This window comes from Esox lucius, chromosome 7 (assembly GCF_011004845.1).
Source record: "Esox lucius isolate fEsoLuc1 chromosome 7, fEsoLuc1.pri, whole genome shotgun sequence".
In the NCBI taxonomy this organism is placed as follows: Eukaryota; Metazoa; Chordata; class Actinopteri; order Esociformes; family Esocidae; genus Esox; species Esox lucius.
Window position 1 is genome coordinate 29153625 of NC_047575.1, and position 16257 is coordinate 29169881.

General features: G+C 43.2%; 1 protein-coding gene across 2 annotated transcripts in view; it reads right to left on the minus strand.

The window, feature by feature from the left end:
- The window catches only part of arhgef12b (Rho guanine nucleotide exchange factor (GEF) 12b), a 90658-nt gene that overhangs the window by 17812 nt on the left and 56589 nt on the right, over nt 1-16257 (minus strand). Inside the window, exons 5-20 of one of the 2 annotated variants that reach the window (XM_013134593.4) lie at nt 16203-16252; nt 11510-11567; nt 10954-11168; nt 10021-10098; nt 7786-7905; nt 7559-7684; nt 7167-7292; nt 6916-7014; nt 6668-6778; nt 5948-6046; nt 5525-5567; nt 5189-5294; nt 4918-5055; nt 2920-2952; nt 2213-2327; nt 344-446 (exon numbers count right to left, since the gene is read on the minus strand). In XM_013134593.4, coding sequence (XP_012990047.3) covers nt 344-446; nt 2213-2327; nt 2920-2952; nt 4918-5055; nt 5189-5294; nt 5525-5567; nt 5948-6046; nt 6668-6778; nt 6916-7014; nt 7167-7292; nt 7559-7684; nt 7786-7905; nt 10021-10098; nt 10954-11168; nt 11510-11567; nt 16203-16252 — 1620 coding nt within the window. Of the gene's footprint in view, nt 1-343; nt 447-2212; nt 2328-2919; nt 2953-4917; nt 5056-5188; nt 5295-5524; nt 5568-5947; nt 6047-6667; nt 6797-6915; nt 7015-7166; nt 7293-7558; nt 7685-7785; nt 7906-10020; nt 10099-10953; nt 11169-11509; nt 11568-16202; nt 16253-16257 lie in introns of both variants that reach the window. The other variant, XM_029120924.2, reaches the window with a different exon arrangement.

Consider the following 16257-nt stretch of genomic DNA (forward strand, 5'->3'; position numbering starts at 1 on the left):
ACTCCACATTAACCACAATGACTGACTTGGCTGATAAAATACAGACAGACAGGTTACAAATCTTCCCCTGGAATTCACGGTATTGAATGTATTGAACATCTGAAAGATTCTGTTCCACACTGTTGCTTCACACAGGGAGGGAATCATCACAAGGCTCTTTTGGGGAGTGTTCCCTAGCCACTGTGAATCAACCCTGTTGCTTGCTCTTTGGGGTTTCAGGCTAGGTGTTTTGTAAAAGCACTATGTGACAACTGTTGTAAAAAGGGCCTTATAAAATAAATGTGATTGACTGATTGAATCATTAAGTGTGCAGCATGTAGAATCTGCAGTCTTTTAGACTTACTGGAAGTGGAGTCCACACGGCTAGGCCGCCGAGGAGGGCCCAGGATGCCGTGAAAACGAGGCTTCTTCACCTTCTCCTCACCCTCTTTCTCAGGTTTGCTCTTCTGCTCCACAGAAGAAAAAAAAAACAGCCCAGTCAGAGAATTTAAAGCTGGAACACTTGCAGTTGGTAAACACCGTGGGAAGTTACAGATAAACAGGTAAACATCAACACGAGTAGAGCTGCTGTGATTCCTTATCCTACAGTTCAAAGAGGCATGTTTGTCCTGTGTTATATCAGATGGGACACTGAACAGCATGGTGCTGGAATCAAGCAACAACTCACCCCAAAATGTGTGAGGAAAACTGTGCCACTAAGTATAAAACACTATGGTCACATACATAATGGATGTGTGCACTTGTTTACTAGTAAGAACGAAAAGTACTCCCACATATAGTAAACCTTGGAATATGAGGTAAAGTGAGGACATTTACAAACCGTTTTTGGATTGCTGTAGGGGTTAGGATTAGGTGTTTAGGGTTAGTGGTTTTGTTAAGCTTAGGATTAAGGGTTGGGTAAGGGTTAGGAATTAAGGTATATGGGATATCTTAAAGGTCACAAATATCGTGATAACAACATGTTTAATTGTGTGTTTGTGTGAGTGCCTGTATGTGTGTAAGGGTGTATGGTTGCATGTGTGTAAGGGTATATGTGTGTATGGTGTATGTATGTAAGGGTGTAAGTGTGTATGTGTGTGTGTGTAAGGGTGTATGGGTATATGCGTGTAAGGGTGTTAGGGTATATGTGTGTATGGGTGTATGGGTATGTGTGTGTATGGGTGTAAGGGTATATGTGTGTATGGGTGTTAGGGTATATGTGTGTATGGGTGTATGGGTATATGTGTGTATGGATGTAAGGTTATATGTGTGTATGTGTGTAAGGGTATATGTGTGTAAGGGTGTATGGGTGTATGCGTGTATGGGTGTATGTGTGTATGGGTGTATGTGTGTATGGGTGTAAGGGTATATGTGTGTAAGGGTGTAAGGGTGTATGGGTGTAAGGGTATATGTGTGTATGGGTATATGTGTGTATGGGTGTATGTGTGTATGGGTGTAAGGGTATATGTGTGTATGGGTATATGTGTGTAAGGGTGTATGGGTATATGTGTGTAAGGGTATATGTGTGTATGGGTATATGTGTGTATGGGTATATGTGTGTATGGGTGTAAGGGTATATGTGTGTATGGGTGTAAGGGTATATGTGTGTAAGGGTATATGGGTATATGTGTGTATGGGTGTAAGGGTATATGTGTGTATGGGTGTAAGGGTATATGTGTGTATGGGTGTAAGGGTATATGTGTGTATGGGTATATGTGTGTATGGGTGTAAGGGAATATGTGTGTATGGGTGTAAGGGTATATGTGTGTATGGGTATATGTGTGTATTGGGTATATGTGTGTATGGGTGTAAGGGTATATGTGTATGGGTGTAAGGGTATATGTGTGTATGGGTGTAAGGGTATATGTGTGTATGGGTGTAAGGGTATATGGGTGTAAGGGTATATGTGTGTATGGGTGTAAGGGTATATGTGTGTATGGGTGTAAGGGTATATGGGTGTAAGGGTATATGTGTGTATGGGTGTAAGGGTATATGTGTGTATGGGTGTTAGGGTATATGTGTGTATGGGTGTAAGGGTATATGTGTGTATGGGTGTAAGGGTATATGTGTGTATGGGTGTTAGGGTATATGTGTGTATGGGTGTAAGGGTATATGTGTGTATGGGTGTAAGGGTATATGTGTGTATGGGTGTAAGGGTATATGTGTGTATGGGTGTAAGGGTATATGTGTGTATGGGTGTAAGGGTGTATGTGTGTAAAGGTGTATGCACTACCTTGATCTTGGGGAGGAAGTTGATGCGGACTCGTTTGGGCTCTAAGCCACGGGGTTCCTTCACTTTGACTCCAAGGTGCTTCATGTAGGTGAGAATAACATACTGCATAGTGGTGCTGGAACACAAGAGCCTAACTCAACATGTGTAATACCACAGATGTCCAGCAGATGGAGTGTGTTGACATTATGTCATAATCTGGGAAAGCACCCTGCAGGCACCCTATTCACTTTACAGTGCTGAAGTTTGGGAAAAAGTAGCAAATGATAAAGGTAATTTATCAGGATTTTATTTGAGACACAGGCTCAGTAACCTGTGCCACTCCAACAGCTCGTCTCACAGGATGGATACGCAACATGCTGATGGAATACAAATCAGCAATATGCATTCCTTTAATAGACCAGGCAACCTTCCTCAGAAAACTCTACTGCGCATACGCACAGTGACATCAAAACGGATTTCTCTTAAATAAATCCTATTCCTAACCTGAAAAATATTTATATACCTAATATTTACACACACACACACCATCTTTCCTGGCACACTGACCCTACAAAACACTACCACTGTCAGCTATATGGGCTTTTGTGTGCTATGTACATGCGACTGAACATAGTGGAACCGGGCCATATTTCCTCAATATCTATTCTAGTCTCATTCTGAGTTAGTAAGACACATGGAAATGAAAACAGAAAAGTCCGGCCTCTTACCACTTCTCCTCTTCTGTGGGCTGTGATGTCATCCTAGAAAGAGCAAAACACACATTGGGTGAACTGGCAGTCACTATCTCCCTCCTTCACACACACACACACACACACACACACACACGCACACACAAAACCACATCCTTCCACTTCCAAAGAGGCAAATGTACTGTATAGTAATGCATTTCTATTAGCCTATGGGTCATGTTTGTTGCCTGGTGATGGTTGCTGTTTATTGTTTTTATGTGTTTGTTACTTTCCGTGACGTAACAAAAATGTGGATTTCTATCACCTGAAATTAGTGACTGAATATTAAACACATTACAGGTGGGTTGCGATTGTGTTGTTGCAGTTTCTTGCAAGCAAGCTGTATGTACCGCCAGGTTTCCGTTCAAACGTATGCTCATTCAAAAGTAAATGGAAGACCTACAACTTGTGAATCTAGCTAAACAAAAAGTACTTCTCTCTCGTCTCTGCTTTAATGATTCATGACTAAACAGCTCCATTCCCAGCGCTGCTGTGGAATTACCCTGATTTCAGCAGTAAGACACGGATCGCAACATGGAACAATGCAATACATCTGTGGTTTATGTTTTTATGTCAACCAATGAACAAAACTGTTTTAAGTGCAGACAAAACTTCCGAGGTGGAGCTCAGTTTTGCTGAATTATTTAAAAGTCCAGGAACCATCAATCTCAGGTGGGAGGATAAAATCACTGCGATCATAAAGGCAGCACACAAAGCAGACGTACTGCTTGTTCTAGCTAAAAATATCCTTGTCAACCCCGATCTAGCTTTCCGCATCAATTAGAGGGTCCATCCCAATCCCGGTCACTCACTCTTCCAGAAATGATCCTCTGGCGGGCAAAGGCAGGCAGCCAGTACAGGTCAGCATGACCAAAACAAATCTTCCCCTCTACCGTTGTCCTCAGCAGAAGGCCCTCTGTCCCTCAGTGACTAACAATAGCGTACCCCATTTAGCCAGCTCAAAACAGTTACATTTAATGACACAGATGCACTATACTCCACTCAAAACCCTGCACATAAATAGCGAATCATCACTGACATACATTTACTATAGTTATTACATTAGCATATTTTGCTCACCACTTATTTCACCACATAGGTAAATTAATAAAACCTTTCAAATGAAGGTGATTAAGATTGTTTGTTTTTCAAACATTATTGGAAGAAACCTCCCATAGCTGGTATCTAGCTGCATGAGTTTACGTAACTTCAAGAAAATTGTGGTTCAAAGATTACATATCACGTTTTCGCACTGGTCTTTTGGTGGCACAGGTAATTCAAAATTGTAGGAAATCCATCTTAGTGGAGTGTATTTGTCCTGTCCTTGAAGCAAATGTGTTTCTTTGTGATGAGACGGAAAAGACACTGCACCAAATACTAAATTGTGCAACCTTCCCATTTTCAATTGTCTGAATAGTGCCATCATGTGGCCAATTCACACAGATTTGCTTCTACAACAAATAATAATCTCTGAAACATACTGCATAGGTTTTGAAAGTTGGAAATATTCCCAGGGCCCAAAAAGCCCCAATCTAACTAGCACTGAAATGACTTAAACCTTTAGACTTCTGTCAAAAACATCTGTGTCTTTGTGTGAGAAAGAACATCTAACTTCTATCTTAATCCCTGTAATCTGTCCAGTTTGGCAGTCGGTGTGTGATTTTTTTCTACACACAATAATTAGAAATAACCCTATTTTTCATCCAATCTACAGGAACCCAAGCCATTATCAGATTAGGCATTGATAACATCATGTACCTGTATTCGTATAAAAAACACATCAAAGAATGTCCACTATATTAAAGAGTGTTTGTGTCTGAAAAGTACAATCGTAAACTACACTTGACTTTCAAAGAGTAAGTGGAACACAGAGACAATCGTTGTTTCTGACTTGGTGCCAGGTTACCACTAGAGGACTGTGATGATTCCGGGAACGAACTGTGTCTGTCGATGCATTGGTGTTTCACAGGCACTTACAGAACCTCCTCTATCTTGGAGATGATGTGTTCAGCACAGGAGCGTTCTCTCTCCATGGCCACGCGATCTCTCACCCTCTCCACGTCCAGCTTGGCCAACTCGCCCTCTGCCAGGGTCAAACCCATGCTGCGCTTCTGCCTGCAGACACACGCAACGCTGGGTGAGAACAAGAAAGAGAACATAGAAAATGTACACTCACAGGTTGTTCGTGTGCCTATATCTGAATATGTTACTGTAAATGCGTGTGTGTGAGAATGTGTTAGTGTGTGACCTGAAGTCCTCCAGGTTCTTCTGGATGTCTGGTAGCAGTGTTTCCTGCAACAGCTGTGTATACTGTCTGTGTAGCTCCTCTGGGATCAGCTCAGGTCTTCTCCGCTCTGGGAACACACAACAGTCGGTTAGCCAACACACACATACACACAGATGCATGACCACGCAGGCATAGACGCTGGGCCATGGGTGAACACAGACACACACACTTGCACAATCTTATATAAACACTTTCATGGAGTTTCTATTTTGGAAGCCTCCTAGTCAACTCCACTAGATGATCCACTACAATATATTGCTAAAGGATTGTGGCATAACAAATACAGTTGAAACGTACCTAGTTCAGAGGCAATGAACTCTGGGACAGCTACTCTCAGGTTCTGAAAGGAGATAAAAAAAATGAAAGAGAGAAACCTTTAGCAACACCAGTACAACACCCTCCACAGTGGAGAAGCACGGCACCTTTGAGAGGATACCGAGTATGTTACAGAAGACCATCACAAGACAGACAGACTTTGTCCGGTAGAAGCTGTTGAGGGAACAAAGCAGACGCTGGCAGGAGAAAACAGGAGGCTGAAAGAGGATCTGACCTGACCTACTGGTGTTTCACAAAGTTGGAACTCAATTGCTGAGAGAGATGGAGACGCATCTATTCTATACACCCCCTTGGACCAGTAAAACCCCACACGTGTGTGTGTGTGTGTGTGAGCGAATGCATTTTGTGAGCGCATGATCGTGTGTGTTCGTGTGTGTGTCTTACCGCTGCCCGGTCCATGAAGAAAGCATGGAAATCCATGAAGATCCGTCGGGTCTCTTTGGAGTTGGTCTGCTTGTAGAGGTCAGCGTAGAGGTAGCACAGCTGGGGGAGGACCAGGGCTCGTTAGCTCTGAACTATGGACTAAAACATCACGGGTTCAATCCCCAAAAGGGCTACAGAGTATCAGCTGAAATATGAAAATATTACAGTTGATTGGGTGAAATAGCCCCAAATACGTCCAAAGTTCCCCCCAAACGGTCCGCCTGAACACTGCAGGTCAATGGTATGTGAGGAACATTTACATATTAGTCATAATACAGAAAGACTTACAGGAGTAATCAGCTTTATTGCCTTTAATGCTCAAAACCACAATAGATTGTTTCATTTTGTTGGCTCAAGGATTTGAAGCAGAAACCTTGTAGGTACTGGCCCAAAACTCTGATCTCTAGGTTCCCTGCTGTGTAAGTGAGTATAACAGTATGTGTGTGCTACTGAGTGTGTGTTAGACATGAGATTTGTTATGGGTGTGTGTGTGTGTGTGCGCATGTGTGTGTCTGTGTGTGTGTGTGTGTGCATGTGTGTGTGCATGTGTGTGTGTCTGTATGTGTGTGTGTGTATGTATGTATGTGTGTGGCTGTGAGTGTATGTATGTATGTGTGTGTGCGCGCGTGTGCACGTGTATGTGTTTGTATGTATGTGTGTGTGTGTGTTTGCCAGTCTTACCAGAGGGGCAGGGTCGAACTGAGAGACCACGTGATGGAGGAAGGCTGCCAGGTGAGCAGGTCGAGACTTGAGAATCTCTACACTCTGGAAACAGCTACACTGACCGTTCACCTGGGGGGCAGAAAGAGACTGGCATAGAAAGGGACAGGCAGACAGGCAACTTCAACAGCCAGTCGGACAGACGGAGGGATGTAAGGACACGGTCATCCATCCAAACAGATTTCTAACAATAGAACACCAGTACCGACCTGTTCCTGCTCAGTGTCAAAGTAGTCGTCCTCTGCTCCGATGATCTGGGGTTTGAGGCGAGAGAAGGGGCTGCCCAGACTGGACTGGAAGTTACAGTCCTGACACACACACACACACACACACACACACACCCGGTGTTACAACGGGACTCATACACACTATAACTAGCGGGGCTGTTTACAGAACATTATCTTCCTCTAAATGTAGTCTTGGAAGTCAACTATGAATGTGCGGAGTGTGTGTGTCTCACCATGTCTGGCATGTCCTCGGTGTCAGGTGAGGGGCAGGAGTTGAGGCTGTCTCGGGGTGTGGTCTTTGGGCTGTTGCAAGGGTACTCTCTTTGACCAGGACTCTCAGGGAGGGAGATGGGAGACCCCTGAAATAAGGAGACACACACACACGTCATTGATCAGTACTGGTTATGATAACATAACTATCCAGTAACACTGGGCAAGATTGGTACCGATAACAGAATTTTCCAATTACATTGGCTCACAGAGAAGCATTGAGTCAAATATTTCCTGATTAGAATGAATTATAGTGGTATCCAACTCTGGATCCTGTAATGGGATTGTGTCCAGAAGGCCAGTTCACATGGCGGAGTAAAGGAGGTCTGGTGTTGGTGTCGTCAGGTTGACTCACAGTGTTATTGTTCCAGGGCCCATCGCTGCTGCTGCTCTCTCCCCTTGAGAAAGGACTTAGCTCCCCATCAGCGGCCCCGACGCCCCCCTCCTCCTCCTCAAAGTCCCGTGGGGAGAGGGAGCCATCCTGAAAAAAAACACAAACAACAGTCTGAGATGTTTCACACACGCCTAGAATAATGTGACAGACAGTAATGAGACTGTTCCTGAGAGTGTTTGTGTGTATACCTGAGGTGTGCCTGTTGCCTTGCTGAGCTGACCCTGCAGAAGAGGGATGTGTTTCTTGGCCTCCTGGATGTCCTTCAGTAGTTTGGCTCTGGGGTTCCTGCTGTACTCCTCCTTCATAGCCTGGATACATCATGGTAGAACACACAGACACATCAGCACAGAAAGAAAAGAGAGGGAGGTTCTGTATTAATGTTAGGACAGGAAGAAGAGACAGAGGGAGGTGCTGTATTAACATCAGGACAGGAAGAAGAGACAGAGGGAGCTGCTGTATTAACGTCTGGACAGGAAGAAGAGACAGAGGGAGGTGCTGTATTAATGTCAGGACAGGAAGAGACAGAGGGAGGTGCTGTATTAACATCAGGACAGGAAGAAGAGACAGAGGGAGGTGCTGTATTAACATCAGGACAGGAAGAAGAGACAGAGGGAGCTGCTGTATTAACGTCTGGACAGGAAGAGACAGAGGGAGGTGCTGTATTAATGTCAGGACAGGTAGAAGAGCCAGAGGGAGGTGCTGTATTAATGTCAGGACAGGAAGAGACAGAGGGAGGTGCTGTATTAACATCAGGACAGGAACAGGAGTCAGAGGGAGGTGCTGTATTAACGTGAGGACAGGAAGAAGAGACAGAGGGAGGTGCTGTATTAACGTCTGGACAGGAAGAGGAGTCAGAGGGAGGTGCTGTATTAACATCAGGACAGGAAGAAGAGACAGAGGGAGGTGCTGTATTAACATCAGGACAGGAAGAAGAGCCAGAGGGAGGTGCTGTATTAACATCAGGACAGGTAGAAGAGTCATGGGGAGGTGCTGTATTAACGTCTGGACAGGAAGAGACAGAGGGAGGTGCTGTATTAATGTCAGGACAGGTAGAAGAGCCAGAGGGAGGTGCTGTATTAATGTCAGGACAGGAAGAAACAGAGGGAGGTGCTGTATTAACGTCTGCACAGGAAGAGGAGTCAGAGGGAGGTGCTGTATTAACGTGAGGACAGGAAGAAGAGACAGAGGGAGGTGCTGTATTAATGTCATGACAGGCAGAGTCAGAGGAAGGTGTTGTATTCTGAGTACTAGTTTTATCTAGTTTATCAGTGGTTACCATGGTTTATCAGTGGTTACCATTATAACTGCATCAGTTTTCTGATTGTAATGAAAGGCTTCCATTACTATGGCTGTAATTCATTCATATTAAAACTTTTCTTCTGTCCCACCCGCCTGAGAGAGTTGATAGAGTGCAATGAATCAAGAAAGTCCTTGTCCAGGATGCCTCCCCACTCCAGATGCTCCTAGCCAATATGTGTTGCCCTATTGGATACACGTCTACAAACTAGTGCCTCGCACAACCAAGGCAAGAACACTTGCCTTTTGTGGATACATAAGGACCACCACATTAGGCTGTGTTTATTAATAATAAAACATCTTTAATATCAGTGATGAACTACACAGACTGGTCCACGGTGTGCTCTAATACAGGAATAACGGCAAAAAGACAGGGAAGCAGACAGACCGACAGAGAGACAGACAGATAGTCAGAAAGGCAGAAAGACAGACCGGCAGAAAGACAGACCGACAGAGAGACAGACAGATAGTCAGAGAGGCAGAAAGACAGACCGACAGAAAGACAGACCGACAGAGAGACAGACAGATAGTCAGAGAGGCAGAAAGACAGATCGACAGAGAGACAGACAGATAGTCAGAGAGGCAGACACAAAGACAGACCGGTAGAAAGACAGACCGGCAGAAAGACAGACAGATATTCAGAGAGGAAGACACAACAACAGCCAGGCAGAAAGACAGACCGGCAGAAAGACAGACCGCCAGAAAGACAGACCGCCAGAAAGACAGACCGATATTCAGAGAGGCAGACACAAAGACAGACCGGCAGGAAGACAGACCGGCAGAAAGACAGACCGGCAGAAAGACAGACCGGCAGAAAGACAGACCGGCAGAAAGACAGACAGGCAGACTACAAGATAAAGATCCCACTGCAACGGACATTTAACCTATTACCCTATTTAAGTCACAGTGGCAAATCAATGTGTGAAGGACTTGATTTAATCATGTCCATACGCATACAGCGTTTCAGAGTTGGAGTGCTGATCTAGGATCAGTTTAAACTTGAATTAATGAGATCATGTACAGTGGGGAGATATGACACTACATATTGTGACATGCTTCAGGAATTTTTCTCCATTGAACTCCATTAAAAAGCTCAGAGAATATGAGTAACCCCGAGTGTGTCTTGCCTGTAAGTCCTGCTGCTCCTTGGTCAGCATCTTCTGTAAGATGTCCACCTTCTGGCTGTGTACAGAGTGTTTCTCCTCCTGAAGGACCAACCAAATTAGAAAGAAACAATGCAGTGTGTATACTAGGAACAGAGTGGGAGCGACAGGTTTTACAGAGCAAGTGCGAACATACATCCACATAGAAAGTGAAAGGCAGAGTGAGGGAGGAAGAGGCTGGGTTGGAAAGGGAAAAGGGATGTGGAACTGTGGGAACAGAGAATGACCTTTCGCGGATTCGTAGTAGTGCGCAACTGAAAATAAAAGAAACTTTGTATTATCAACTATGATAGTTTTGTCATACTGTTGCTTCAATAGCAAATGGGCCCATTATGATCTTACAATCAGAACTTGGAGCTTTGGCCAGCTGCTCTCAAATACAGTGTGGGTAGGCTACCCTGATCCCCAGAATACGGTGGGTACTGGAAAGGAACATTAAACAGACAACAGGCTAAATTTTACTGTCATATTACGGCATTGCACATAAAAAAGGCATTCCCACTGCTTCTTCTCTAACAAGAATTTTACAGAATCAAAGTAATCCTGATAATATAGAAAGAAAAAGGTGCGAGAATTAAAACATTTCTGCATGAACGACATTTTACCAACATGACCGATTTCCATATTTTTAACACTTTTTCTCACGTAAAAACTGTGGATTTAAACGTGTTCATACAGTTGGAGAAATTAAAGGGGTTAACTTTCTAGCTCAAGAACAGAATGACAGAGAGACATGGAGAGTGAGAAAAACAGAAAGCGACAGGCAGAGAGAAAAAAATAAAGAATAAGAGATGCTGTGTCAGAAAGAGCAGCACGTTTCCCCACTGAGTTCTGCAGCTTAGGAAACAGGACGCCATTTCAGCAGCGTTCAAACAGCCACTTGGCTGTCAGTCATACCCAGAGCACCGGAGAGGTGATGAGGTCCAGGGGGCTGGTGGAGGTGGAGCAGCGCTCCCCTGGTCCTCCCGTTGGACCAGGAGACTGGGGTGAGGATAGGGATGAGGACAGGGATGAGGACAGGCTGCCCGGGTCTCCTCCCTCACCTTCAGACAAGGTGATCTGGGGCAGCCCAGGTGGCCTGCCCAGCACTGTGAGGGCCACATAGGAGCCCGCTGACAAAGAGACGAGAGTGGTCACAGTTACAACAGCTTTATAACTTGCTATTAGCTTAACCAAGCATTTAAAGACCCTATTATGTTTTGTAATGTTATAGTACTATGTTTTGCCTAGCTATGAAGCTAACTTTCAACTGAAATTGACTTATAATTGACTCACAATAGCAAGCAGATTTTATGATCAGGATACTTAGAAAGAACAAGACAACATCCCACATGCTTATAACATAGCCTTATAAAGCAATACCTGCTCCTATACGCGTGTTGTCTCTTAAAGCCTGTGATTTATCATGTGAACAAAACATTTATTGCATAAGGAAAATGAAACTTTAACTTACATTTTATGAGCTTGACAACTTCTACATGGTTTGAATGTGTTACTAAAGTCCCGTTAACCTGCAACAAAAATACATTATTAAAATAAAATACAACTCTTTCTATGGGAAAACCCAGCTCTGTCCTGAACACGGCCAGAAAAAAACATTTTAAAAAAAGAACAATGCCATTACAAGAGTTCATGGAAATGCAAAAGGGATGCAAACAAAAGTTGTCCATGCCAAGAAACACATTATTTCAAAATATTAACTTAGAAGTGAATCCCCTGTTCCTAACATCAAACCTAGAATGAACTCATGACTAAATAAAAAATGTACTTAACTGTAGATTCACCCCTGACTAACTTGTCCTTTTCGTCACAAACAGCAATATCAATCAATCAATCCATTTTATTTGTAAAGCCCTTTTTACAACAGCAGTTGTCACAAAGTGCTTTTACAGAGACACCCGGCCTTAAACCCCAAGGAGCAAACAACAGTAGTGTTGAATTTCAGTGGTTAGGAAAAACTCCCTAAGAAGGCAGCATTTTAGGAAGAAGCCTAGAGAGGACTCAGGCTCAGATGGGTGACCAGTCCTCTTCTGGCTGTGCCGGGTGAGATATTAAGAGTCCAATTGGAATAGTTAATTAATTTATCTGGGCTAAATCCAGAGTCTATTTAAAATTAGACTGGGTCAGAAGTATGACCAGATGGACAAGGACGGGGACAGCAATGGGCCCTCCAAACCAGGTACTCCGCAGGTGTGGACCAGGACCTCATGTCCTCCTAAAGTTTAAAACGGGAAAATTCAGAAAATGCATTCATCATATCAACAACGATTTATAGTGGAGAAGGAGAACTTTGTGGGGAAGGGGAACTGACCCAATCTACTTGCACAATAGTATAGCAGCTTAAGACCTAGGAACTGAGACGGGGGGTCCGGCGACACTGTGGCCCTACCTGGGGGAGGCCCCGGATGGGGCCCAACAGGCAGGAAATCAATCCACCCACACTGCCAGGCATCAACCAAAGGGACACCCACCAACCGCAACCCCCCTGAATGAGGGCCGAGTATTGCTAGCGGCGTACAGCCCAATTGCACAAGTGCGCAACAGAGAGTCAACAACAAGCCAGTGACTCTTCCCCCGAAAGGCATTGGAGGGAGGGCATCCCAGTGGCGACGAGAGCCCACCTGGCAAGACAGCAAGGGTGGACAGAATCAAGCCTACTGGTCACCTTCACGCCCCTGGGCCAGGCTACACCTAATTATAAACCATGCTGTAGAGATGAGACTGTAGTAGACACTTTAAAGTTTGTACTGAGTTTGCATTTCTAACCTTAATTGGCAGATCATTCCACAGTAGTGGACCTCTATGAAAAAAGCCCTGCCTCCGGCTGTTTGTTTAGAAATTCTAGGTACAATTAAAAGGCCTGCATCTTGCGATCGTATTGTGCTATTATTTGCATTGTGCTCTTCCCAATGACCTGGTTGAATGTGTGCCATTGTTATGGTATACAGTTGTGCTCATAAGTTTGCATACCCGGGCGGATATTGTAAAATCTTGTCATTGATGTAGAAAATATGACTGATCATGTTTTGTCTTTTGTCTTTTGTTTACGTATAGTGATCATATGGAGCTATTTATTATCACAAAGTTGTTTGGCTCCTTTTTAAATCAAAATGATAACAGAAATCACCCAAATGGCCATGATCAAAAGATTACATACCCTTGAATGTCTGGCCTTGTTACAGACACACAAGGTGAAACACTGGTAAAAATGGCAATTCAAAATCTGTGGCTTTTTAAATTGCAATTAGTGTCTGTCTAAATAGTCAATGAGTTTGTTATCTCTCACATGAATGCACTGAGCAAGATAGATACTGAGCCACGGTGAGCAGAAAAGAACTGTCATAAAACCTGTGTAACAAGGTAATGGAACTTAATAAAGATGGAAAATAATAAAAATAATCCAAAGCCTTGAGAAGGACAAATAATACAAAAGACTGCACGCTGTCTTTGATGCTAAACGGGGCAATACACAGTATTAAGAACTAAGGGTATGCAGATTTTTGAACAGGGGTCTTCTTTGTTTTCTTCTTTGTTGACATGTTTTGTTTTATTATTGTGCCATTCTGTTATGACCTACAGTTGAATGTGATTCTCATGAGAAATAAAAGAATGATTTTGCCTGCTCACTCATGTTTTCTTTATAAATGGTAAATATATGACAAATTCTCCAAGGGTATGCAAACTTTTGAGCACAACTGTAGGCCCAGCAGGGGTGACTGTGAAAAAACATGTGGGGTGATTAGCCAATGACCATATCATTTTTTTCATCATTTCAGCCAGTAGGTACTTGTGGACGAGGTGCAGAAAGAGGTGCCAAACCTGGACCATTACACATAAACTAGAACAGAAACATTGCAATTGGCAAAATAGCCTACATTCACACATTCACTGATCAGCCATAACATTGTGACCACCTGACTAATATTGTGTAGGTCCCACTTTTGCCACCAAAACAGCCCTGACCCGTCGAGACGTGGACTCCACTAGACCTCTGAAGGTGTGCTGTGGTATCTGGCAACTTTCTTACATTGCTGCCTTGTCCAGTTCTGATGCTCACGTGTCAATTGTAGGCACTTTCGGCTGTGGACAGGGGTTAGCATGGGCACCCTGACTGGTCTGCGGCTACACAGCCCCATATGCAACAAACTGCGATGGACTGTGTGTTCTGACACCTTTCTATCAGTACCAGCATTCACTTTTTCAGTAAGAAAAGGCTTCCGTCTTGCCACCCTACCCCATAGCTCATTCATATGAAGAATATGGGAGATTGTTGTCACATGTAGCACACAGCCAGTACTTGCCAGAAATTACTGCAGTTCCTTTAATGTTGCTGTAGGCCTCTTGAAAGCCTCCCTGACAAGTTTTCTTCTCGTCATTCCATCAATTTTGGAGGGACGTCCAGTTCTTGGTAATGTCTCTCTTGTGCCATATTTTCTCCACTTGATGAGGACTGTCTTCACTGCGTTCCATGGTATATCTAATGCTTTGGAAATTTTGTTTCTTTCAACAATGAGATCCCTCTGATGCTTTGGAAGCTCTCTGCGGACCATGGCGTTTGCTCTGAGATGCAACTAAGAAAATGTCAGGAAAATCCTACAGCTGAACTTTATTTGTGATTAATCAGAGTCACTTCAAATGATGGCAGGTTTGTAATGACTTCTATTTAACATGAGTTTGAATGTGATTGGTTAATTCTGAACATAGCCACATCCCCAGTTATAAGATGGTGTGCATACTTATGCAACCAGGTTATTGTAAGGTTTTTATTTTTCATTTTACCCATTCGAAGATTTCAGTTTGTTTTTCAATTGAATTGTTCACATTAGAGGTCACATTAAAAGTGGAAAAAGTTCTGACATTATTTATTTTTGTCTCATTCTTTTACATCACAAAAACCTGGCATTTTAACAGGTGTGTGTAAACTTTTTATATCCACTGTGTACATACACACATATATATACACAGTGGATATAAAGTCTACACACCGCTGAGATTATTAGCTAAATATGAAGCACACCAGTTTGGTGCTGTAGCCTGCCCTTCTTACTTTAACTTTTAGTTTTAAATTTGCTATTATATCATCCACTGATTATTAGGGATGTGGGTGACATTTAATTTCACTATCGATAATTCCTCAGTATTTGTCGTCGAATAATCAACCCCACACACTCGTGCCAAAAACGAAAAAATTAATGTAATTTGTAATATGTTATGCAATAAAATCAACGCTTTATTCAAAAATGTAGTTTGTAGTTTACTCAGTCACGTATTAGTACAAACAATTAGGCCAAATATACTTTTACTCAAGGGACATTCACATTCAGAAATTCACATTCAGAAAACACCAGCAAACAACCTAATGCATAGGCCTAGTCGTTAGTATTTTATAACAATTATATTTATTTCAAGCTTTTTCAAGCTTTTCCATTAATTACAACTGTAAATGAACTACAAACATTATCAAAAAACTTGCATTGTCTCACATGAATCAGCGCAGAGATATGTATGCTCCGGGAGTAGACGGGTAGGCTTACATCAGGCTCGCAGACGGAAAAAAAACTTTCAGTCAGTACAAATTTTGCGCTGGTATGCTTTCACTAGCTGTGCGCTGGTATGCTTTCGATAGCGTGATCATTTCCTGTACTTCGCCATTAACCAGATTTGTTTAGTCTATAAGAAATAAACCGTCATTACTGCCGCCAAGTGAGTCAATTTGTAGTAAAAATTTTTTTCGATTAAATTGTCGATAAATGCCATCCTTGTCGAAATGTCAACAATTCGACTGTATGTCCTCAACCCCTACTGATTATCCTGATATCTCATAATAAGGTGACACAGAGAGACTGTGGCATTAATATAGTATAGTTCTAGATGACATTGTGATTGAACAGAAACAACAATATGCTACATGCACCAATTAAAGTTAAGTAAGCAAAGTCTCCACTCCGTACAGAAGCCAAGTTTCCACTCCAGTACTGATGCAGTCTCCACCCCCATACTGAAGCAAAGTCTCCACCCCATACTGAAGCAAAGTCTCCACCTGAAGCAAAGCTCCTTGTCCCATTCCCACAGCCTGTCAACCATTGTGAGGCTATGGTAGCGTCTACGAATAGTGTTATGTGCCCCAGAGATGTAATGAGCCTCACCTTAATGATCCTATCACCCGTTTGGACACCTGCTCGCATGGCTGCGCCATCTGCA